General features: G+C 38.6%; 1 protein-coding gene across 3 annotated transcripts in view; it reads left to right on the top strand.

The window, feature by feature from the left end:
• The window catches only part of PITPNM3 (PITPNM family member 3), a 44,455-nt gene extending 28,572 nt beyond the window's left edge, over positions 1 to 15,883 (top strand). For all 3 annotated transcript variants that reach the window (XM_079324945.1, XM_079324946.1, XM_079324947.1), the window contains 13 exons: positions 1,138 to 1,257; positions 2,238 to 2,413; positions 3,718 to 3,887; positions 5,437 to 5,607; positions 6,633 to 6,827; positions 7,633 to 7,781; positions 9,389 to 9,505; positions 10,123 to 10,239; positions 11,417 to 11,565; positions 12,338 to 12,487; positions 13,394 to 13,577; positions 13,976 to 14,104; positions 14,493 to 15,883. In XM_079324945.1, coding sequence (XP_079181071.1) covers positions 1,138 to 1,257; positions 2,238 to 2,413; positions 3,718 to 3,887; positions 5,437 to 5,607; positions 6,633 to 6,827; positions 7,633 to 7,781; positions 9,389 to 9,505; positions 10,123 to 10,239; positions 11,417 to 11,565; positions 12,338 to 12,487; positions 13,394 to 13,577; positions 13,976 to 14,104; positions 14,493 to 14,801 — 2,136 coding nt within the window. In that variant the 3' untranslated portion in view covers positions 14,802 to 15,883. The remainder of the gene's footprint in view (positions 1 to 1,137; positions 1,258 to 2,237; positions 2,414 to 3,717; positions 3,888 to 5,436; positions 5,608 to 6,632; positions 6,828 to 7,632; positions 7,782 to 9,388; positions 9,506 to 10,122; positions 10,240 to 11,416; positions 11,566 to 12,337; positions 12,488 to 13,393; positions 13,578 to 13,975; positions 14,105 to 14,492) is intronic.
• Positions 15,884 to 16,090: the final 207 nt, after the last annotated feature.

Genomic DNA, 16,090 nt, shown 5'->3' with positions numbered 1-16,090 from the left:
CAGCTCTTTGTGGGCTTCATTATGCAGCATAGGAATTTGAAAATCAAAGAGTAAATTGGAATGGTGTTCAATTGTGTACAACTTTAGAAACAGGAATGCCTTAGGATAGATACCACCTCAGTGTATTTTGATGTTTTATTTTATTTTTTAAAGTGCTTTTTAATAATTTTAGTTGAGTGCAAGAAATGTACTCAAAATAGGAAGAATGCTACATGGATGTACACTGAGAGGAGTTTGGGATTTTTCCCTACCTGCATCTTGAAGAAGTTGCTTTTTCTAACATTTTTCACTTTAGAGAAGATATGCATAACATCCTGTATCCAAAACTTGTTGTAGTCAAGTTGAATTAAGTTTAGAAGTTAAGGTTTGTAATATCTTCTGGTATGCTAATCATATTTGGGAACAACAGATTAGACAATTGTTTCAGTTTGAGCGTTGTGAGGAGAGGCTTGCTGGAGCATGTTATCAAGCTGTTACCCATGCTCAGACACAGACAGGGCAACAGGGAGGAAGAATTCTCGTGTGAGATGAGGAGGTGTTCAGTGGAATTGGCTTGTGAGAGAGATTCTAGTGTACCATAAAATTACTCCTGACGTACCAGTTCTAGTAGCGTATGTATTTTGAATTGTCAGATCTGTGCTTCAAAGGTGGCTTCTAATCATTAGTGAAGGCTTTATCTGTTAGCCTTTATATTAAATGTGAAGCAAGAGTGACTCTGTCTGCTTGGTACCTGATTTTAAAGTTTTGTTCCCTTGTCTTGACAGCGGAGTGCCAGTCTGTAAGGTTCTCTCCCCTGTATGACTCTGAAGGAAATGTTAAGTGGCTTGAAATCTGTGTGACATCACAGTGATCTGGATTTACCAAGCTGGAATCTGGCTGCAAGCAGCTGGAAGAGTGTAATCCATTTGGCACTACTCCCACTCATCAAAATAGTCCTTTGGACAGATATTCTTCTCATAAAGCCTGTTTCTGGTGATAAAAAAAAGTAGAAAAAAGTAGCTGTAATAAAAACCAAAGTGTAAAAACCAGTATCGAGGAGATGAAGTAAGACAGAAACTCCTCTGCAGTACTGTGATGGTTTTTGTCTCTTTTAAAAACTTGCTACATCTCAAAAAAAAAAAAAAATCTTTTTTTCAGGTGTGTCTTATAGGTGACTGCATTGGAGGAATTTTGGGGTTTGATGCCATCTGCTATAATTCTAATACAGCTTTCGAGAGTCGCAACACTAGCAGGAGAGGAAGCATCAGCAGCATCCAGGTGAAGAGAAAAAAATACACACAACTGAAACCCTATAGATTCATTTTATGGAGGAAATTAGCTCCATATAAGCTAGAGGAAAGTTAAGGATTTGGTAAATTGCCATGATGGAATGGGATTCTGCCCAAAAATCTGTATCAAAAATTTGCTGTTAAAAATTAAGTTGTCAGCTTCAATTTTACAGCATACAGAAATCAGTAGTGAAGGCTTTATCTGTTAGCCTTTAAAGTAGGGTTACCAAGTTCTCTGTATTGTATCCCTAACTGCAGCTTGCTCAGAAGTCTCTGCCATTTTTGTCAAAATATTTTCTTTTGTTCTTTCAGTCTTTCTTCCATTTTTTTGTTTTGTTCTTTTCACCTGGGGTCTGGAATTCCTTACACTACTGCCTGGGAGTAGTCTAATATTAAGGCATACTATGAGTAAGTTTCAGTGATTAGTGAAAGTGCCTCTTTCTTCATAAGGAATGCAAGTCACCTATGGATCTGTGAATGGACCACTGAGTGTCTATACAAGTGCTGCATTTGCACAGAAGAGAGGATGCATTCTACCTGTGATTCAGGAAAGATTTTATAGTAGTAAAAGTACAGTTTTTTTTAAGTAATGCTAGCATGTAAATTTCATAGTGTGCAACACACTTCAGAAAGAAAATTGAAGTTCAACTGATCTTACGTACTTCAGGCTCAAGTAGGTGTGATAAATCAGAGCTGACACTGTGTGAGGTGTTTTGTGTTACTCCTCCTTTCCACCCTTTGCACCCTTCTCCACCCTTAAATTCCTGATTATCCTTCTGGTTTTTAGGCTATTATCTTGAAGGGAAATTTGGTCTTCATCTCTTTCCTTCCACTGCAAAGAGAAATTTTTAATCCCTTCCACCCTTTGTTGGATGAAATGAGGTCATGTCTATAAATGCAGGCATTTCATATAAGCTCTTTTGTATTTTGTTGTCTAAATCTTCCCTTTGCTCTGTTCATTTTCTGAAGGATAATGCACTCTTAGCAGAGGACTCCAGTCTGGGTGACAGCAAACACCTGAGCAAAAGCAATATTGACATCTCGGGAATCATGGAGGACGGGAAGCAGAGGCTGCCTCGGAAACAGAGTGACTCATCCATGTATGACTGCGATACCATAAGCCAGCATCACGCACTCCTGTCCAGGTAACCAGTGCTCCATGGCTGAGTAGAAGAAATGGACTTGTCATTGAAAGCAGCCTGCTGGCAAGAGAGGCATTGTTAATGTTTGTGGTGCGTTTCTGGAGGTTTGCTTAACGTGCTTATCTATCCCTCAAAGAAAACTATGGATTTAGTGGGTCTAGTATGAACATACTTACATCTGGAGAGTTTTTTTATTTAATCTTTATTCAGTTGTGAGGATTTTGAACGTGCAAAAATGAATGCACAAAGTTCTATTTCTTCAGTACAGCCCATTCAAGATGGGTGAATACTTTATAATTGTAAGTTTCTGTTACCTGTTTCTTTCTAACGATCCCTCTGACTTCGCATTCAGGGCATTCATTATTCTCTAGTGAGATAATTGCTTCAGGTGCTCCCATTGGTCTATAAGCTATTCAGATCAGCTTTAAAACAACAACAAAAGAAGCGCCCTGCTTAAACATTTGGTTTACATGAGGGAGGGATTGAGGGGAGAAGTTAATTTAGTTTTTCTTTGTCCTAAGAAACCTTTGAAACACACGGGATGGGAACATAAACATTCCCTTTTTCTTATTATTACTGCTGGTTCTAAGCTATTTGGATTTTCACTTAACCTGAATTGTTTGGGCTTTTGTTTCCTCTATCTATCATCCTATTTCCTTTATTTCATTGTGAGTGATGCAGAGGAGGAAGTCTTACTGTGTTTTGAAGTTTCAGTTCTGCTAGAGTTGAGTACAGTGCAGACTTATTACTGTGCTTTATTTCAAGTCTGGTATTTTTCCTAGTAGCAGGTTAAGGTAATTCTATAGGCAATTCTATTCTATTCTTGCTTTGACTGAATGTCCTTTGCTTTTTTTATGTTGACTATTCTGTATTCATTTTGAAACCATTGCGTTTTCTGGATATCAATGTGTTGTAGAATTTTTTCCCTCTGAGACAGAACAGTTGTTTTTCTGCAACTGAAAACATGAAGATGTTTTTGGTTAGTCACTTTTCGGCTCTTTTGTAGGAGAAGTACTGAGTTATATTTAAAGCAGTTAACTTAAATATTCATGGTCCTTGCAAGGCTTTACCAAGTGTTCTTTAGAATAATTCCATGAAACTCTTGTATGTTGAAGGTAATAAATTAACTGAACAGCCTCACTGAAAATCATGGCTGCTATACTGCAATATCATTTTACAGTTTTAAGGTGTATAGCTTGGATCTAAATGACAGTGCCAAAGCTTTCTAAGCATCCTGTTTCAGGAATGTTCTTTTTTTTTCTGAATTCCCTCTTTATTATTTTTGATTTAGTATTTTCTTTGCTCAGCATCCACTCAAGCGTGTTGAAAGATGGTGCAGACCTTCCTCCTGTGGATTCCAGTCTCTCAGAAGTAAATCTGGGCCGATTTGAATTTGAGGTGTCTGATTTCTTCCTGTTTGGATCGCCGCTTGGTTTGGTGCTGGCCATGAGGAGCACAGTTCTGCCTGGCCTGGATGGTAAGCTCTCCTTGGCAGTCCAATACAGGATGCATAATGACTTTTGTAAACAAAGAGGATCATGCAAAAAGGAGGTAAATGAAGGAGCCTAGTTAAAGTCAGGGAGTGAAGTAAGTTTCGTCCTTTAAGAGATGGGAGCATTAATGCAGGTAAGTACTGAGGTGATGAGGGTTGTTCCAGGGATGTCACTGCTCACTTCAAATATATGGGACAAATATGTGTGCCATGTTTTCTGTTAATCATATATTCCATGTCATAGATCATGAAGCTCCCACTTCACCAAGGATCAGTTCTTGAAAACAATACCAAAAATAACATCTCTGCTTGCTTCAACATTACCTCTTGTTCGTGTCTGTCTTCACGGGAGGATTTGGCCCTCAGGTGTGTTGCTTGTAAGCCATTCTTCCTCTCTAGTAACAGAGTCTAGTGATCAGACACAGAGAGGATTTTTTTAGTTTTATTTCTAAAGCATCTGGATTTTAAAGTTTAAAAGTTTTTACAGTAACTAAGTTAAAAGCTTCGTTTACTTTTCATTATTCAGCACATACTTTGTCTCTTTTCATGGTATAAGCCTTGGATAGCACAGCATCTTTATGGGAAATGATGCATCCATTTATCAGGTGAGGGAGAAAATCTGTTACAATAATGAGAAGAGACAACAATTCAGAACTCCAAGGATTTTTTTTTTCCTTAGCCAGTAGTCCTTTCCCCAGTCTCTGCTCTGCTACCCTCCAGACACTTTGACAGGAAAATTTCATGTTAATCACTAGTTTTTTAAACTATTTTCTTCAAATTAGCTCTCACTTCCATCCTTCCTCTGGTATCCTGAAAAGGAGAATATGCTTTCAGAGCAGCTCAACTGATGGGCATTTCAAACACATTCTAAGGTGAGCAGCATCTACTTGAAGCATAATTAGTCTTTAAAGGTGCATATGATAAAAGAATCCCATTTTAAACTGATGATTGTGGCACAGTTGAGAGGAAAACAGACAAATTGAAACCTATCGTGCAGACAGTTGGAAATTAGTTGAGAAGAGCCAGGTGCCCTCTTTACTGAAATTGAAGGTAGAGAGCTACCTGGAAATGTGACAAGTAGAATTCGGATGTATTTATTAATTTGTTTTGCTAGAATCAGTTTTTATAATATAAGGGAAGGTTCTGCTGTCCCCTAGGTTTAAGTCCTCTGGATGTCACAAGCCCATCAGAACATTTTGCTGATAAATATTTGAAGTGCTGAGCGTCACAGCTATAATGCTCAATAACATATTTACAAGATTTTTAATTTCTTTTTCCTTCCTTGCTTCCATCTATTTATCTTCTGCTGCTCTTCACATTTCCTATGTTCCCTCATCTCAGATTGTAATGTCTCTGTAAACTCCAGTGCAGTTTTTTTCTTTACATATGAAATGAGAAACAATTGAGTTAAATTTCTTTTGGCCAGGTGTGCGCTAATCTGGAGAAGTCCATATTAACTATGTTTCTGTACAAACTCCTTGAAAATTGTAAAGCAGCAATACTGACCTCCCTCTGTGTCTCATTCTCATCCAAGTATGCCAGGTCCGACCAGCCTGCAGCCAAGTATACAGCTTCTTTCACTCTGCTGACCCCTCTGCCTGCAGACTTGAGCCATTGCTGGAGAAAAGATTCCATCTTCTTCCTCCCTTCAGTGTCCCACGGTACCAGAGATACCCACTAGGGGATGGAAGATCTCACCAGTTAGGTACAGTGCCTGTTTTCGTAGCTCTCTTTGCCTGTTCTCTTTGGTGCTCCCTCCTTACACAGCTCAAGAAAATTTGAAATAGCAATGTGCTGGCATGCAAGAAACAAGTCATCTGCAACTAAGTAGCACAGACATACTTAACAAGTGTGGAACTAAAGAAGATTAGTAAGAAAAAATTATTCTTATGCATGAGGTTTGTGTTACTAGTTGTGTTAGAGAGGAGTTGGAAGGTGATACCACTGTTCTAGTTGAAGTGTCACTTGGAAAATTCCATGTCTTTGACTATAATTTTAAGCAATTTATTTTTACAATTAGTTGACCTTCGCCTAGATCTTCACATGTTTCTTTTGGTCTCTTGTGGTTGGTTGGTTGTAGATAGCTACTAGGACAAATCACACCACTGAGCAGTCTTGATTGCTCTTCTCCTAGGTGGGCTACTAAATGATAGGTATGTTTGTAATAAAAATTTGAATCCAGGAAAAAAAAAAAGCCCAGAAGTAGATTGATTTCTTGGAAGAAAGAGGAAAGGGTGGATGAGCAAGGTGCTAGTAGAAGGAATTGCTCCTTTTTTTTATTTTATAGAAAATAAGGTAAAATCATACAGGCATGAAGTATCTTTGACATTTTTCTAATGTCAGAACGAGGACCAGAGTAGTATCACAGACTCCCAGGGCTGTGCATTCTTCTCAGAAAATGACTTTAAAATTAGTAGGATTCAGTGTGAAGTAAAATAGCATCCCAGCAGCACTACCCAGATTGGAAGATCCTGGCCAGAAGCACCCAACTGCTATTGTACATTCATGGTGCTTTCTCCTTGTAGTTGTGCTGTGACACACTGTTATCCAGAGGAGAAAGTTTCATCCATGGGCATTGAATATGATATTATTCAGGAAAAGGCTCATTAGCCCAGTATTTAAAAATAAATTAATAAATAAACAAATAAGATATATACACAAACACTACTTTCAAAACCATGGTGTGCATCCCTCTTTTCTTAATATTATTTTCATCTTTGTAACCTACAGGTGATGCTCTCCACAATCACAGTGGTCTATTCCTTGAGAACAGCTCTTTGAACATACCTTTCTCTCAGGAGAGTCCTGAATCTCCAAATACATCTGATCAACCACAAGGAAAAACAAGGAAGTTGAGCTTGGGCAGCACAAACAGTGAAAACTCTGGATCAACGGAGAGCTTGCCATCAGCATGCCTCACCAACAGTGAGTGAAGCCTGTGCCATGTGCTATTGGATATGGCAACAGCCTTTCCCTTCACATCCTTTCTGTGAAAAAGTTCATCATGAAAAGGAAAGATACCTGTTTGGAATTTGGGAAGAATGAGAATAGCTCGTTTCTGCAATTTTATATCACACAAGTTATCTTCCTTTTCTGTTTATAATTAGATAGATAAACTAATAGAAAAGGAGACACAATTTTACATTAAGGTGCCACTCATAAATAGCCACAAGAGTTTCATAGTAAGAGGGGTTTATGATCATGTTCCAGGTGTGAAGCAGTATAGGTAGATAATATTATTAAGATGGTAAAAGTGCTATAAATCATTATATTGTCTTGCTGTAGGCCATGGTCATATGTATGTCTCTCTGTCTGTCTATCTATCTATCTATCTATCTATCTATCTATCTATCTATCTATCTATCCATCTATCTCAATATTTGCTTCACTTTTTGGGAGCCATTTGCAATTCTTGCGCTAAAACATGATCATAAAAATACTAGTCTTTCATTGTAAATTTTCTGTGGACCAGAAGGTGGTGGGGATCATGCTGAGGAGATTTCTGCTTCCCAAAATTTGGACCCCAAGGAACTCTTTAGATAGCAGGCAGTTAAGTGATGATGCAGTCAGTAAAAACAATACTTTCATGAATGATAGATACCTTTAACAGACTCAAAATGTCAAGATAAAGAAGGCAGAAGAGTTAATTCCATTATCTAGCTTAAAAATGAAGGCAACAAGAAATTTATTGATATAGAAATTTGTGCTTTGTTTGCTTCATTTTTTGTAGTTACTGCGAAGTGGTGGGGAACAAAACGAATAGATTATGCCTTGTATTGTCCAGACGTGCTGACAGCCTTTCCAACAGTGGCCCTGCCACATCTCTTTCATGCCAGCTACTGGGAATCAACAGATGTTGTGGCCTTCATCTTAAGACAGGTAATTGATCTTCTTTATTTTCTCTTTGCAACAAAGAACCTTGTGATTGTTAATTGCATTTTCCAAGGGTGTCTTTTAATGTTTAGATCAGTGAGATGGCTAATTGTGTATGCATCACCTATGAGTACATGTAGGAGTGACCCATCTGGATTTATTGCACAGGTAAAGGGGACAGTGAGCCCACCATTAGCACTGCTGACTTTGTGACTGGTGATATCACATCCTCATGCACACTTCACCCCTCCCCTGCCCCAGATCAGTCTAACCCTGCATTATATATTAATTTTGTCCTGGTTTCAAAGGAATAGGCTATCTCCAGCCTTATATAATTATATGTCTCCCTATTAAGTATCAAATTACTAGCATACATCTGATAGTATACCAATTTGAAAGTACTGCTTCCCTAAGAAACCTGAGTCTCTTCTTTACAGGAGACTTTCCTAGCCTTGTATGTGCTTACAGGTCTTAGAATTGAATAAGCCTTTCAAGCACTTAGAACATGTCTGTAAAGCAGCATGTGAGTTTACAGCACTACATAAAGGATTGGTTAGTTCCAGTACAGTCTGGACCTTCTGCCCTTGTTGGGGGTTAAGATTAAGACTAATGGCTCCTGAATGCCCTGTGGGTGCATATATTGCCTGCACATTACCTGTAGTAAATAGAATTTATTCCAATTTGTTAACATGCTTACTTCTCAACATTACTGTGATTTGTTGCAAGCCAGCTGCTTTGCTGACTGATTGCAACATGATTTTACTCAAGGGATATCATGTAAGATATCTTTCAAAATGGTTCTAGACCACTCTTTTAGCAAGGGCACCAAGATTGTAAAACTCCAGCACAGAAAACCAGCTATTCAGCTTGAAAAATCTGCTGATCTATTTCTCATTCAAAAAAGCTATTTGTGATTGCAGGTACAACCCACAGATTTCAGTGAGACAGGGCTTCTGGTTTCAGTTGAAATGTGGCATAACCCACACCCAGATTCTGAATTCTGTGGGTTGTGTCCTGAAATCTGAGTTGGACATGCAAGTTACTTGGTAAGTGTGCGATATTTAGGTTGTAAGAATGTGTATGACATAAAAGGGTTCTGCATGTTCACAAGTTGGACTTCAGTGGGTCCTTGTGGATCTCTGCCTATCACCTACTGCAGCAGCAATGCCCAAAAGGGATAAGAAATGTTCTCTCTGAGTAGATGTGTAGAAAATTGATACAGATGAAGTCAGGGGTCTGACATCTGCTTCATAAAAGACATTAAAAAATGCTTCCATGGTTTTAAGATGATTTACTGACTTTGAAGACCATAGTCAAGACAATGTGACTGTCACTTGGTACTATCCTAATGTTTTCACCATTTTCTCTGGAGGAATATGCAGGCTCTGTGAAAAATGAAAAAGCTGTTCAGTAAGTATTTGAGATTAGGTGTTGGCCAACAGAGTGAAAGCAGTTTGTTTGTCTGTGCAGTTAGTGTGAACATATGGCTTTACCTTTCTCTACTTCCATTGTGCTTTTGGCTCTGCAATGTCACTCAACTGGGGCACCAATGTAATTTCTCTTTCTTTGCCAAGTACCAGGCCACACACTTTATTAAAATACTAATATTTCAGGTGATGAGGTATGAAAATGTAAATTTCAAGGAAAATGACAACCTGGATCCAGAAACACTAAGTCTATCCAATCCACGAGAAAAATGGCTGCGCAAAAGGACACATGTCAAATTGAGGGTAAGTTTACATGGCAGCTGTGGGACATGGGTTTGGCAGAAATTTAAATGGAGTTTTATCTCTGAGTATCACTAAAGAGCTGAAAACCACTAACTTAATCCAGAGGCAGTCAGATTAGTAGTTGGGAAATATGAGCAATTTCGTCTTCATTTATCACTTCATGTTCGGAGAAAATGTATTTCTTTCTTTGAATAACAGACAAGCCCTAAGTTTCCATTATGCAAAAGTTCTATTATGCTAGACAAATCCACAGGCCAGGCGAAAATATTTCCTCCTTTCTTCAGATACTAAGTCAGTTAGTAATGTCAGTTAAAATGCCTGTGCCCTGCACATAATGATGTGGCTCTATGACACCACTTCAAGTGAAAAAGAGTTGGCTTTCCCTTAAATGTTCTCTCTTATTTGGTCATCTTGAGCACTCTCTCTAGAAGGTGTGTTCAGGAACCCACCACTATTGGAAATCAAGCTCCAGCTGAAATGGGTTTGCAGTGCACTTGTTGTACCTCAGACATACTGTTCAGGACTGTATTTTTGTGTCGCTGTCTCTGACAAAATAGAGACAGCAGCCTCGTGACAAAAACAAACAGCATCCTTCCTATCTTCTGCTCTTGTTTCAGAACGTGACTGCTAATCACCGTGCTAATGATGTCATTGCAGCAGAAGATGGTCCCCAGGTGCTAGTTGGGCGCTTTATGTATGGACCTCTGGACATGGTGGCTTTAACAGGTGAAAAGGTGAAGTCTGAGTAATCAATTTTCTTAGTTTTAGTAGAAACAGGTGTTGAATGTAGGACACATGTACAGTGCCAGAGAAAGCCTTACAGTGAATGGAAATATATCACTAGCCACCTACTACTTCAGCAAATATATGCTGTAAAGCGGGATTTCCTGATAGTTGACCTTTTTCTGAGCCCTCTTCTCTCTTACCTGATGATGGCTGTCTCCTTTGGTAAGTGGGGAGGGTGCTGCACAGTGGTTTCTGAACCTGCCATTCAGCTGTAGCACATATTGGAGACAATTAACTTTCCGAGGAAGAAGGAAAAGGGATTTTATAGTAGTTGACAAAGCACTAAAATCATATATCATCCTATCCAGATAAAACAACTAGATAAAAGAATAAGCATTCTAGAGGCTGGGTGGCTGCTGTATGTTACACATGAGCAAGTAGGGATTCGTTTTTGAAATTAATAGTAATGTGACACAATTGAAATCCTAAAGCTGCCTGCAGAAGCCAGGCTTACGGCTAATAAAACCAAGCATCAAGTGAACATATTTTTTCATATTCACTGAGATTGTAGGTGTTTCTGTGCAAATTAATAGAGCAATGCTGCTGAGCTGAGGGCAAAACTGAAGTGCGGAGGCTTTACTTGGCTTGTTTCAGATCCAGCAAAATATTTAATATCCTTTATGTTACTTTTGATTAAATTTTTCAGTTGACTAAAACCATATTGGTGAAATCTTTTGATAATTTGAAGTGTTTTGGTGCTAGGCGAGGTTATGATTTGAGAAAGATTTTGTCTCAATAACCAGATGAAATTTTGTAGGTTTAATGTGCAAAAAGGTAATATAGCTATGCAAGATAAAATTGTCTTTGGCCTAGTTTAGGGTTCCTCCCAAATTTCTCACCTGTATATCTATGTTTGACATGTGCAGTGCTGAGATCAGGGCTTTAAATTATGAAGACAATAAATTATGAAGGCAATACACTTTTGTATTGTATGTTAGGAAGCATTTACTTATTGAGAGGACTCTCTTTGAAGTTCTTACTGAGTCATGAAGTTCCTTCAAACTTCCTTGTGTACAACCAGCTATGGCTGGAGATGCTAATGTTGTCTAGGCTTGGCAGGCTTTGTAAATAAGGGTTGTTTTGTTGACTCTCACACTGGATTATTGTTTCGTTGGTTTTTTGCAGGTGGATATCTTCATAATGACTGAGCCGTCTTCGGGTAGGTGGGTTTATTTTGACACAGAGATATCCAACAGCAGTGGACGAATATCCTACAATATACCTGAACAGAAGAGATTGAGAGTTGGTGTGTATCCCATCAAAATGGTGGTCAGGTAATAACTCCAAGCTGAAACTAAAACTCTGATGGGTTGTTGTGATCAGGAAGGAACTTCAAAACTGGGTAAAAACTTCATTTGAATCTCTACTTGAGAGATTAAATCAATGAGGTGAGTTTAGCTGAAATAGAATATGTTGTTATCCAGCAGTTAACAAAGTCCAAAATCAGCTTACAATCCTATGTAGTGCTACTTGAGGAAAATGTTTTATCTCAGTTTAATAAAAAAGGCAGTCAGTTCAAGAAAAAGAGTTACTGATACACAAATAAAATTATATTAAAAAATGAAGTTTTAGAGTGCAGGAGTAAGTTTAAGGAGGAACAAAATAAATTGTCCTGTCTTTGTTCATTAGGCTGTGAGCACATATTGTAAGAATCTTACTTTTCTCAGCAGGCATTCCCATTGTAATTTGCATGGATAGATGGTGGCTAATGCTCATATTACCAACTGTTAAGCTTGTGGAGAAAGTCTGGGTAGTAGTTTGAGTATTTCAAGCAGGTCTGCAGGGTTTTTTTTATAATTATTTTAGTTATTTGTACATACGTGATTTTTTATTAAGATCAGCTTCCAAATTTCTCTTTGGAAAACTATTTCCTGAAAGTATAAGTTTCACTTGTCCCACGTAAGACTGAAATCAGAAGCCATGTTTGACAGTGATTTTTAGAGTTGTAGGTCCAGACAGATCTAATTTCAAATCTTAACTAGAACATACAGAAAATACATTCTGTCATTTTGCTTTTTAAATTAACGTATTGCTTTGACTTTCCAGAGGGGACCAGACCAGTGCTGCAAGTTACCTCACTGTACTGCCCCGAGGAATGGAATGTGTTGTGTTCAGCATTGATGGTTCCTTTGCAGCAAGTGTTTCAATTATGGGAAGTGACCCCAAAGTCCGAGCGGGGGCCGTGGATGTTGTCAGGTAAATGAGGTTTGAACACTTTGAATCTCTGACTTTCTGTTTGAACACAGCAGGAAGGAAAAGGGTTGTCACATTGAACAGATGGCAGTTTTCTAAGGGTCAAGAGTCTCTGCAGATACATTTCTATGTTTTCTTGCTCAGTGTATCTGCCTGAATTTCAGCATTGCATTAGAATGCTGTGGATTGCATTGAAATTTGTGGTTGAAGTTGCCTAAAGATAAAGCGTTGGTTCTTGGGAATATGATCTTGAAGCATGTGAAGCAGTCAATTAATAATTATTCCATGCCTATATTGTGTTTCACTAATTTCAAATAAGGACCTATTTTCACTTCAAAAATATCGGGTGCCAGGAATGCAAGAACGTTTTCTAGAGGAAAAATTAAAAGGCCTTTTAATCCATTCTTGCAGGTCTGTTAATGTTGCACTGGATGGAAAAAGGCCGTTTTCATTTTGGAACTTGGATGGAAATGTAGAAATCTCATCTTTCAAGAGTTTCCATTCCTTATAGCTGAAATGGCAGGAAGTCTCATTAAAGACTTCCAAAGTAGCAGTACCTGATGTGTTGTGAAGTTTATTCTAAGTATACTTTTAAGTGGCTCTCATATTTTAGATAATATTTTGTATAACAGTGCTTTCTTGCTTTCCTCCATCTCCCCCAAGGTTAGATTATAGATTTTATATTATATTATATTATATTATATTATATTATATTATATTATATTATATTAATTATATTATATAGATTATTACTTAGTTTCTTGGTTGGAGCAGAGACTTGGGCTCTTTTCCACTTGTTAATTGATAGCATCTGACTTGTAACTGAAGTTAGAAGAAAACATGTTGACCTGACCTGTGCGTGTTGTTTCTCTTTCTGCTCTTGTATAATTTAACTGCTTCTTGTAACAGGCATTGGCAGGACCTGGGATATCTGATTATCTATATCACCGGGCGTCCAGATATGCAAAAGCAGCGTGTGGTTTCATGGTTGTCCCAGCACAATTTCCCACAAGGGATGATCTTCTTCTCAGATGGACTTGTTCATGACCCACTGCGACAAAAGACCATCTTTCTCCGGAATCTCATGCAAGAGGTACTAGAAACCTATTTATACCCTTAAAACCTCTTTTCAGAGAATGTCATTCAGTAAAGACCTCCCTTCTTTCGGAGCAGTAAGTCTTACTGAACATCCCAAAGTCTTTTTGCCATTCCTCATTTCTTTTCTCACTTTTTAAAGAGCAAGGAAAGCTGATTAACCATCCAAAGGGACCTCCAGTCCTGACAAATAAGTAAATGAGCTGCTTGTTCTTTCCTGTGCACATAGCTGTGGTTCTTGCTCACATGCAGGCAGATGGATTTAGCTTTCTGTGGTTTACAGCTTGAAATTGTTAACAGTGAACTCATGTACTGCTTTATTGCAAACCAAGCTCCAGCCTTGTAGTTGCGTGGTATTCAATAGTGCATTCACTTTGGAAGTAATGTTTGTTTCAGTGCCACATCAAAATCTGCGCCGCATATGGTTCCATGAAGGATATTTCTGTGTACAGTGTTTTGGCTCTGTCACCATCTCAGATCTACATAGTTGGAAGATCCACAAAGAAATACCAGGCACAGTGCCAAGTAAGTAACTCTTGCTATGCAATCAGGAAGTCCTAAGGAAGACAAGGAAATGCACGCAAGTGAATGCATGTGCAAACTCACACATACACAAAGCAACAACAGTATTTCAAAGAAAGGCAGTTTGGGTTACAAATGAGGCATTTTCTGGAAGGGTGAATAATAAAAGAGAATCAGGTGGTTGCAGGTTGTATCTACAAATGCATGCATTGCATATTTCTAAATGACAAAATGGAATGGGTCACTTGAAAAAAAAAAGTGAGGAGAGAGGAGTGTTGGCACTCTGTAGGTGTCTAACTGGGATGCCAGTGATCAAAACTTAATTCCTCATAGCACTCATAGGTCAAGGCAGCAGTAATTTGTCACTCCCTTTCTTTTTGTCCTGTTTCAGTTCCTCAGTGAAGGTTATGCAGCCCACTTGGCCTCGCTGGAGTTCAGTCTCCATTCACGACCCAAAAAGAACAACTCTCGGATGATCTTGAGAAAAGGCAGCTTTGGCCTGCACTCACAGCCCGAGTTTTTGCGCAAGAGAAACCATCTCCGCCGGACTATGTCTGTTCAGCAACCCGACCCACCTTCTTCAAACCCCAAGCCAGAGCGTGCTCAGAGCCAGCCTGAGTCAGACAAAGATCATGACAGGCATTTGCCCTCCCTTGCTTGGGTTCGAGGTGGAGTTCACAAATTTGAGTCTATTCCATAGGAGGATTGGGAATATAGATCTTGGGTGCACCCCATTAAACTTGCAGGCATGCCTCAAAGATAAGTGTTTAGGCAGCTCCAAACTAAAGAGACGTAGACAGGAATTTGTACCTTGGAGTCTTCCCTGTGCTGAAATCTGCCTTCTTATAGCAAGCAGGCTTATAGGGGCACTTCCAGTCTCTTCCTCTTATCATGTTTATTGGGGAAGATTAAAACAACCTAAAACTATCACTAGCTTATCATCATAGCAACAGGTTATTTTTTTGAGCAGATATAATGTGTGCAATAAGAGGAAAAGATACCGATTTTCCTGTGAAGGATTGTGGAATCAGCTGATTAGCTGCACCCAAAACAGTATAAAAGGGTGGGTCCCATAGGTTACAGAGAAGGTTGACACTTTAGGCATTAAGTAGTCATATCTGCTTCCACTTGACTTTTCAACAAAATTGATAAAGGAAAGCAGCAGTGGGAGCTACAATAACAGGTGGCTCTGACCTGTACAACAAGATACCTTCTGGGTGCCTTAAACCCAAGGTTTCCTTTCAGCCTACAGTGTTGGTCAACAGACTCCAACATGGGTATTCATGTCTGTGTGAGGTGCTGGAAAAACAAATGAGAGAACTTCACTTGTGAACCAAACATAAAAACTTCATGTTAAAATTATGTGTCTGCCACAGTTTGAACACCATTAGTGTTGTTGTAAACAAAATAGTGTGCAACTGTACAAAGATCACACTGTTTGTGGAACTTGGTGACTGTGCAAAAATGTGTGGACAACTCCAAAGAAGATGGCTCTGATGATCTCAGTCTGAGAGTCAGATCCTAAGAGGGGAAGTTAAAAGGAACCCTTTTAACTAAGGGCTCTGCAAACTTCAGAGCAGTTACTTTTTTAATTATTCTAATTAGACTCTTTACACTGGAGGGGAAAAAAAAGTAATTAAGTACATTGATAAATTGTTTACTTCTCATGCTTCACAGCAAGTGCTATATTAAGACAATCTGTAGCATTCAGAGTTACAGCATTTAAGCTTCTAAGAGTGGACATGCGAAAATACAGGTGCCAAATAAACATTTTTCTACTGATTTAAATTTCTCTCTGATCTCTCAGTGGACTTACTAGAAATAAAATGTGACATTTTCCCTAAGTACTTCTAAGTACTTCTAAAACATTATAGTTAGTTTAACATAGTAGCAGTTTGCAGATTCTTCATGCAGATACTTCCACAGAAATTCATCAAGAGGACTTTAGTGACTGAACTGACGCATGTTTTAAAACCTGCAATGAAGTTA

Source organism: Erithacus rubecula (genome assembly GCF_903797595.1).
Source record: "Erithacus rubecula genome assembly, chromosome: 22".
Classification (NCBI taxonomy): domain Eukaryota; kingdom Metazoa; phylum Chordata; class Aves; order Passeriformes; family Muscicapidae; genus Erithacus; species Erithacus rubecula.
Note: the sequence above shows the minus strand (reverse complement) of the source record. Positions and strands in the feature narration are given on the sequence as shown.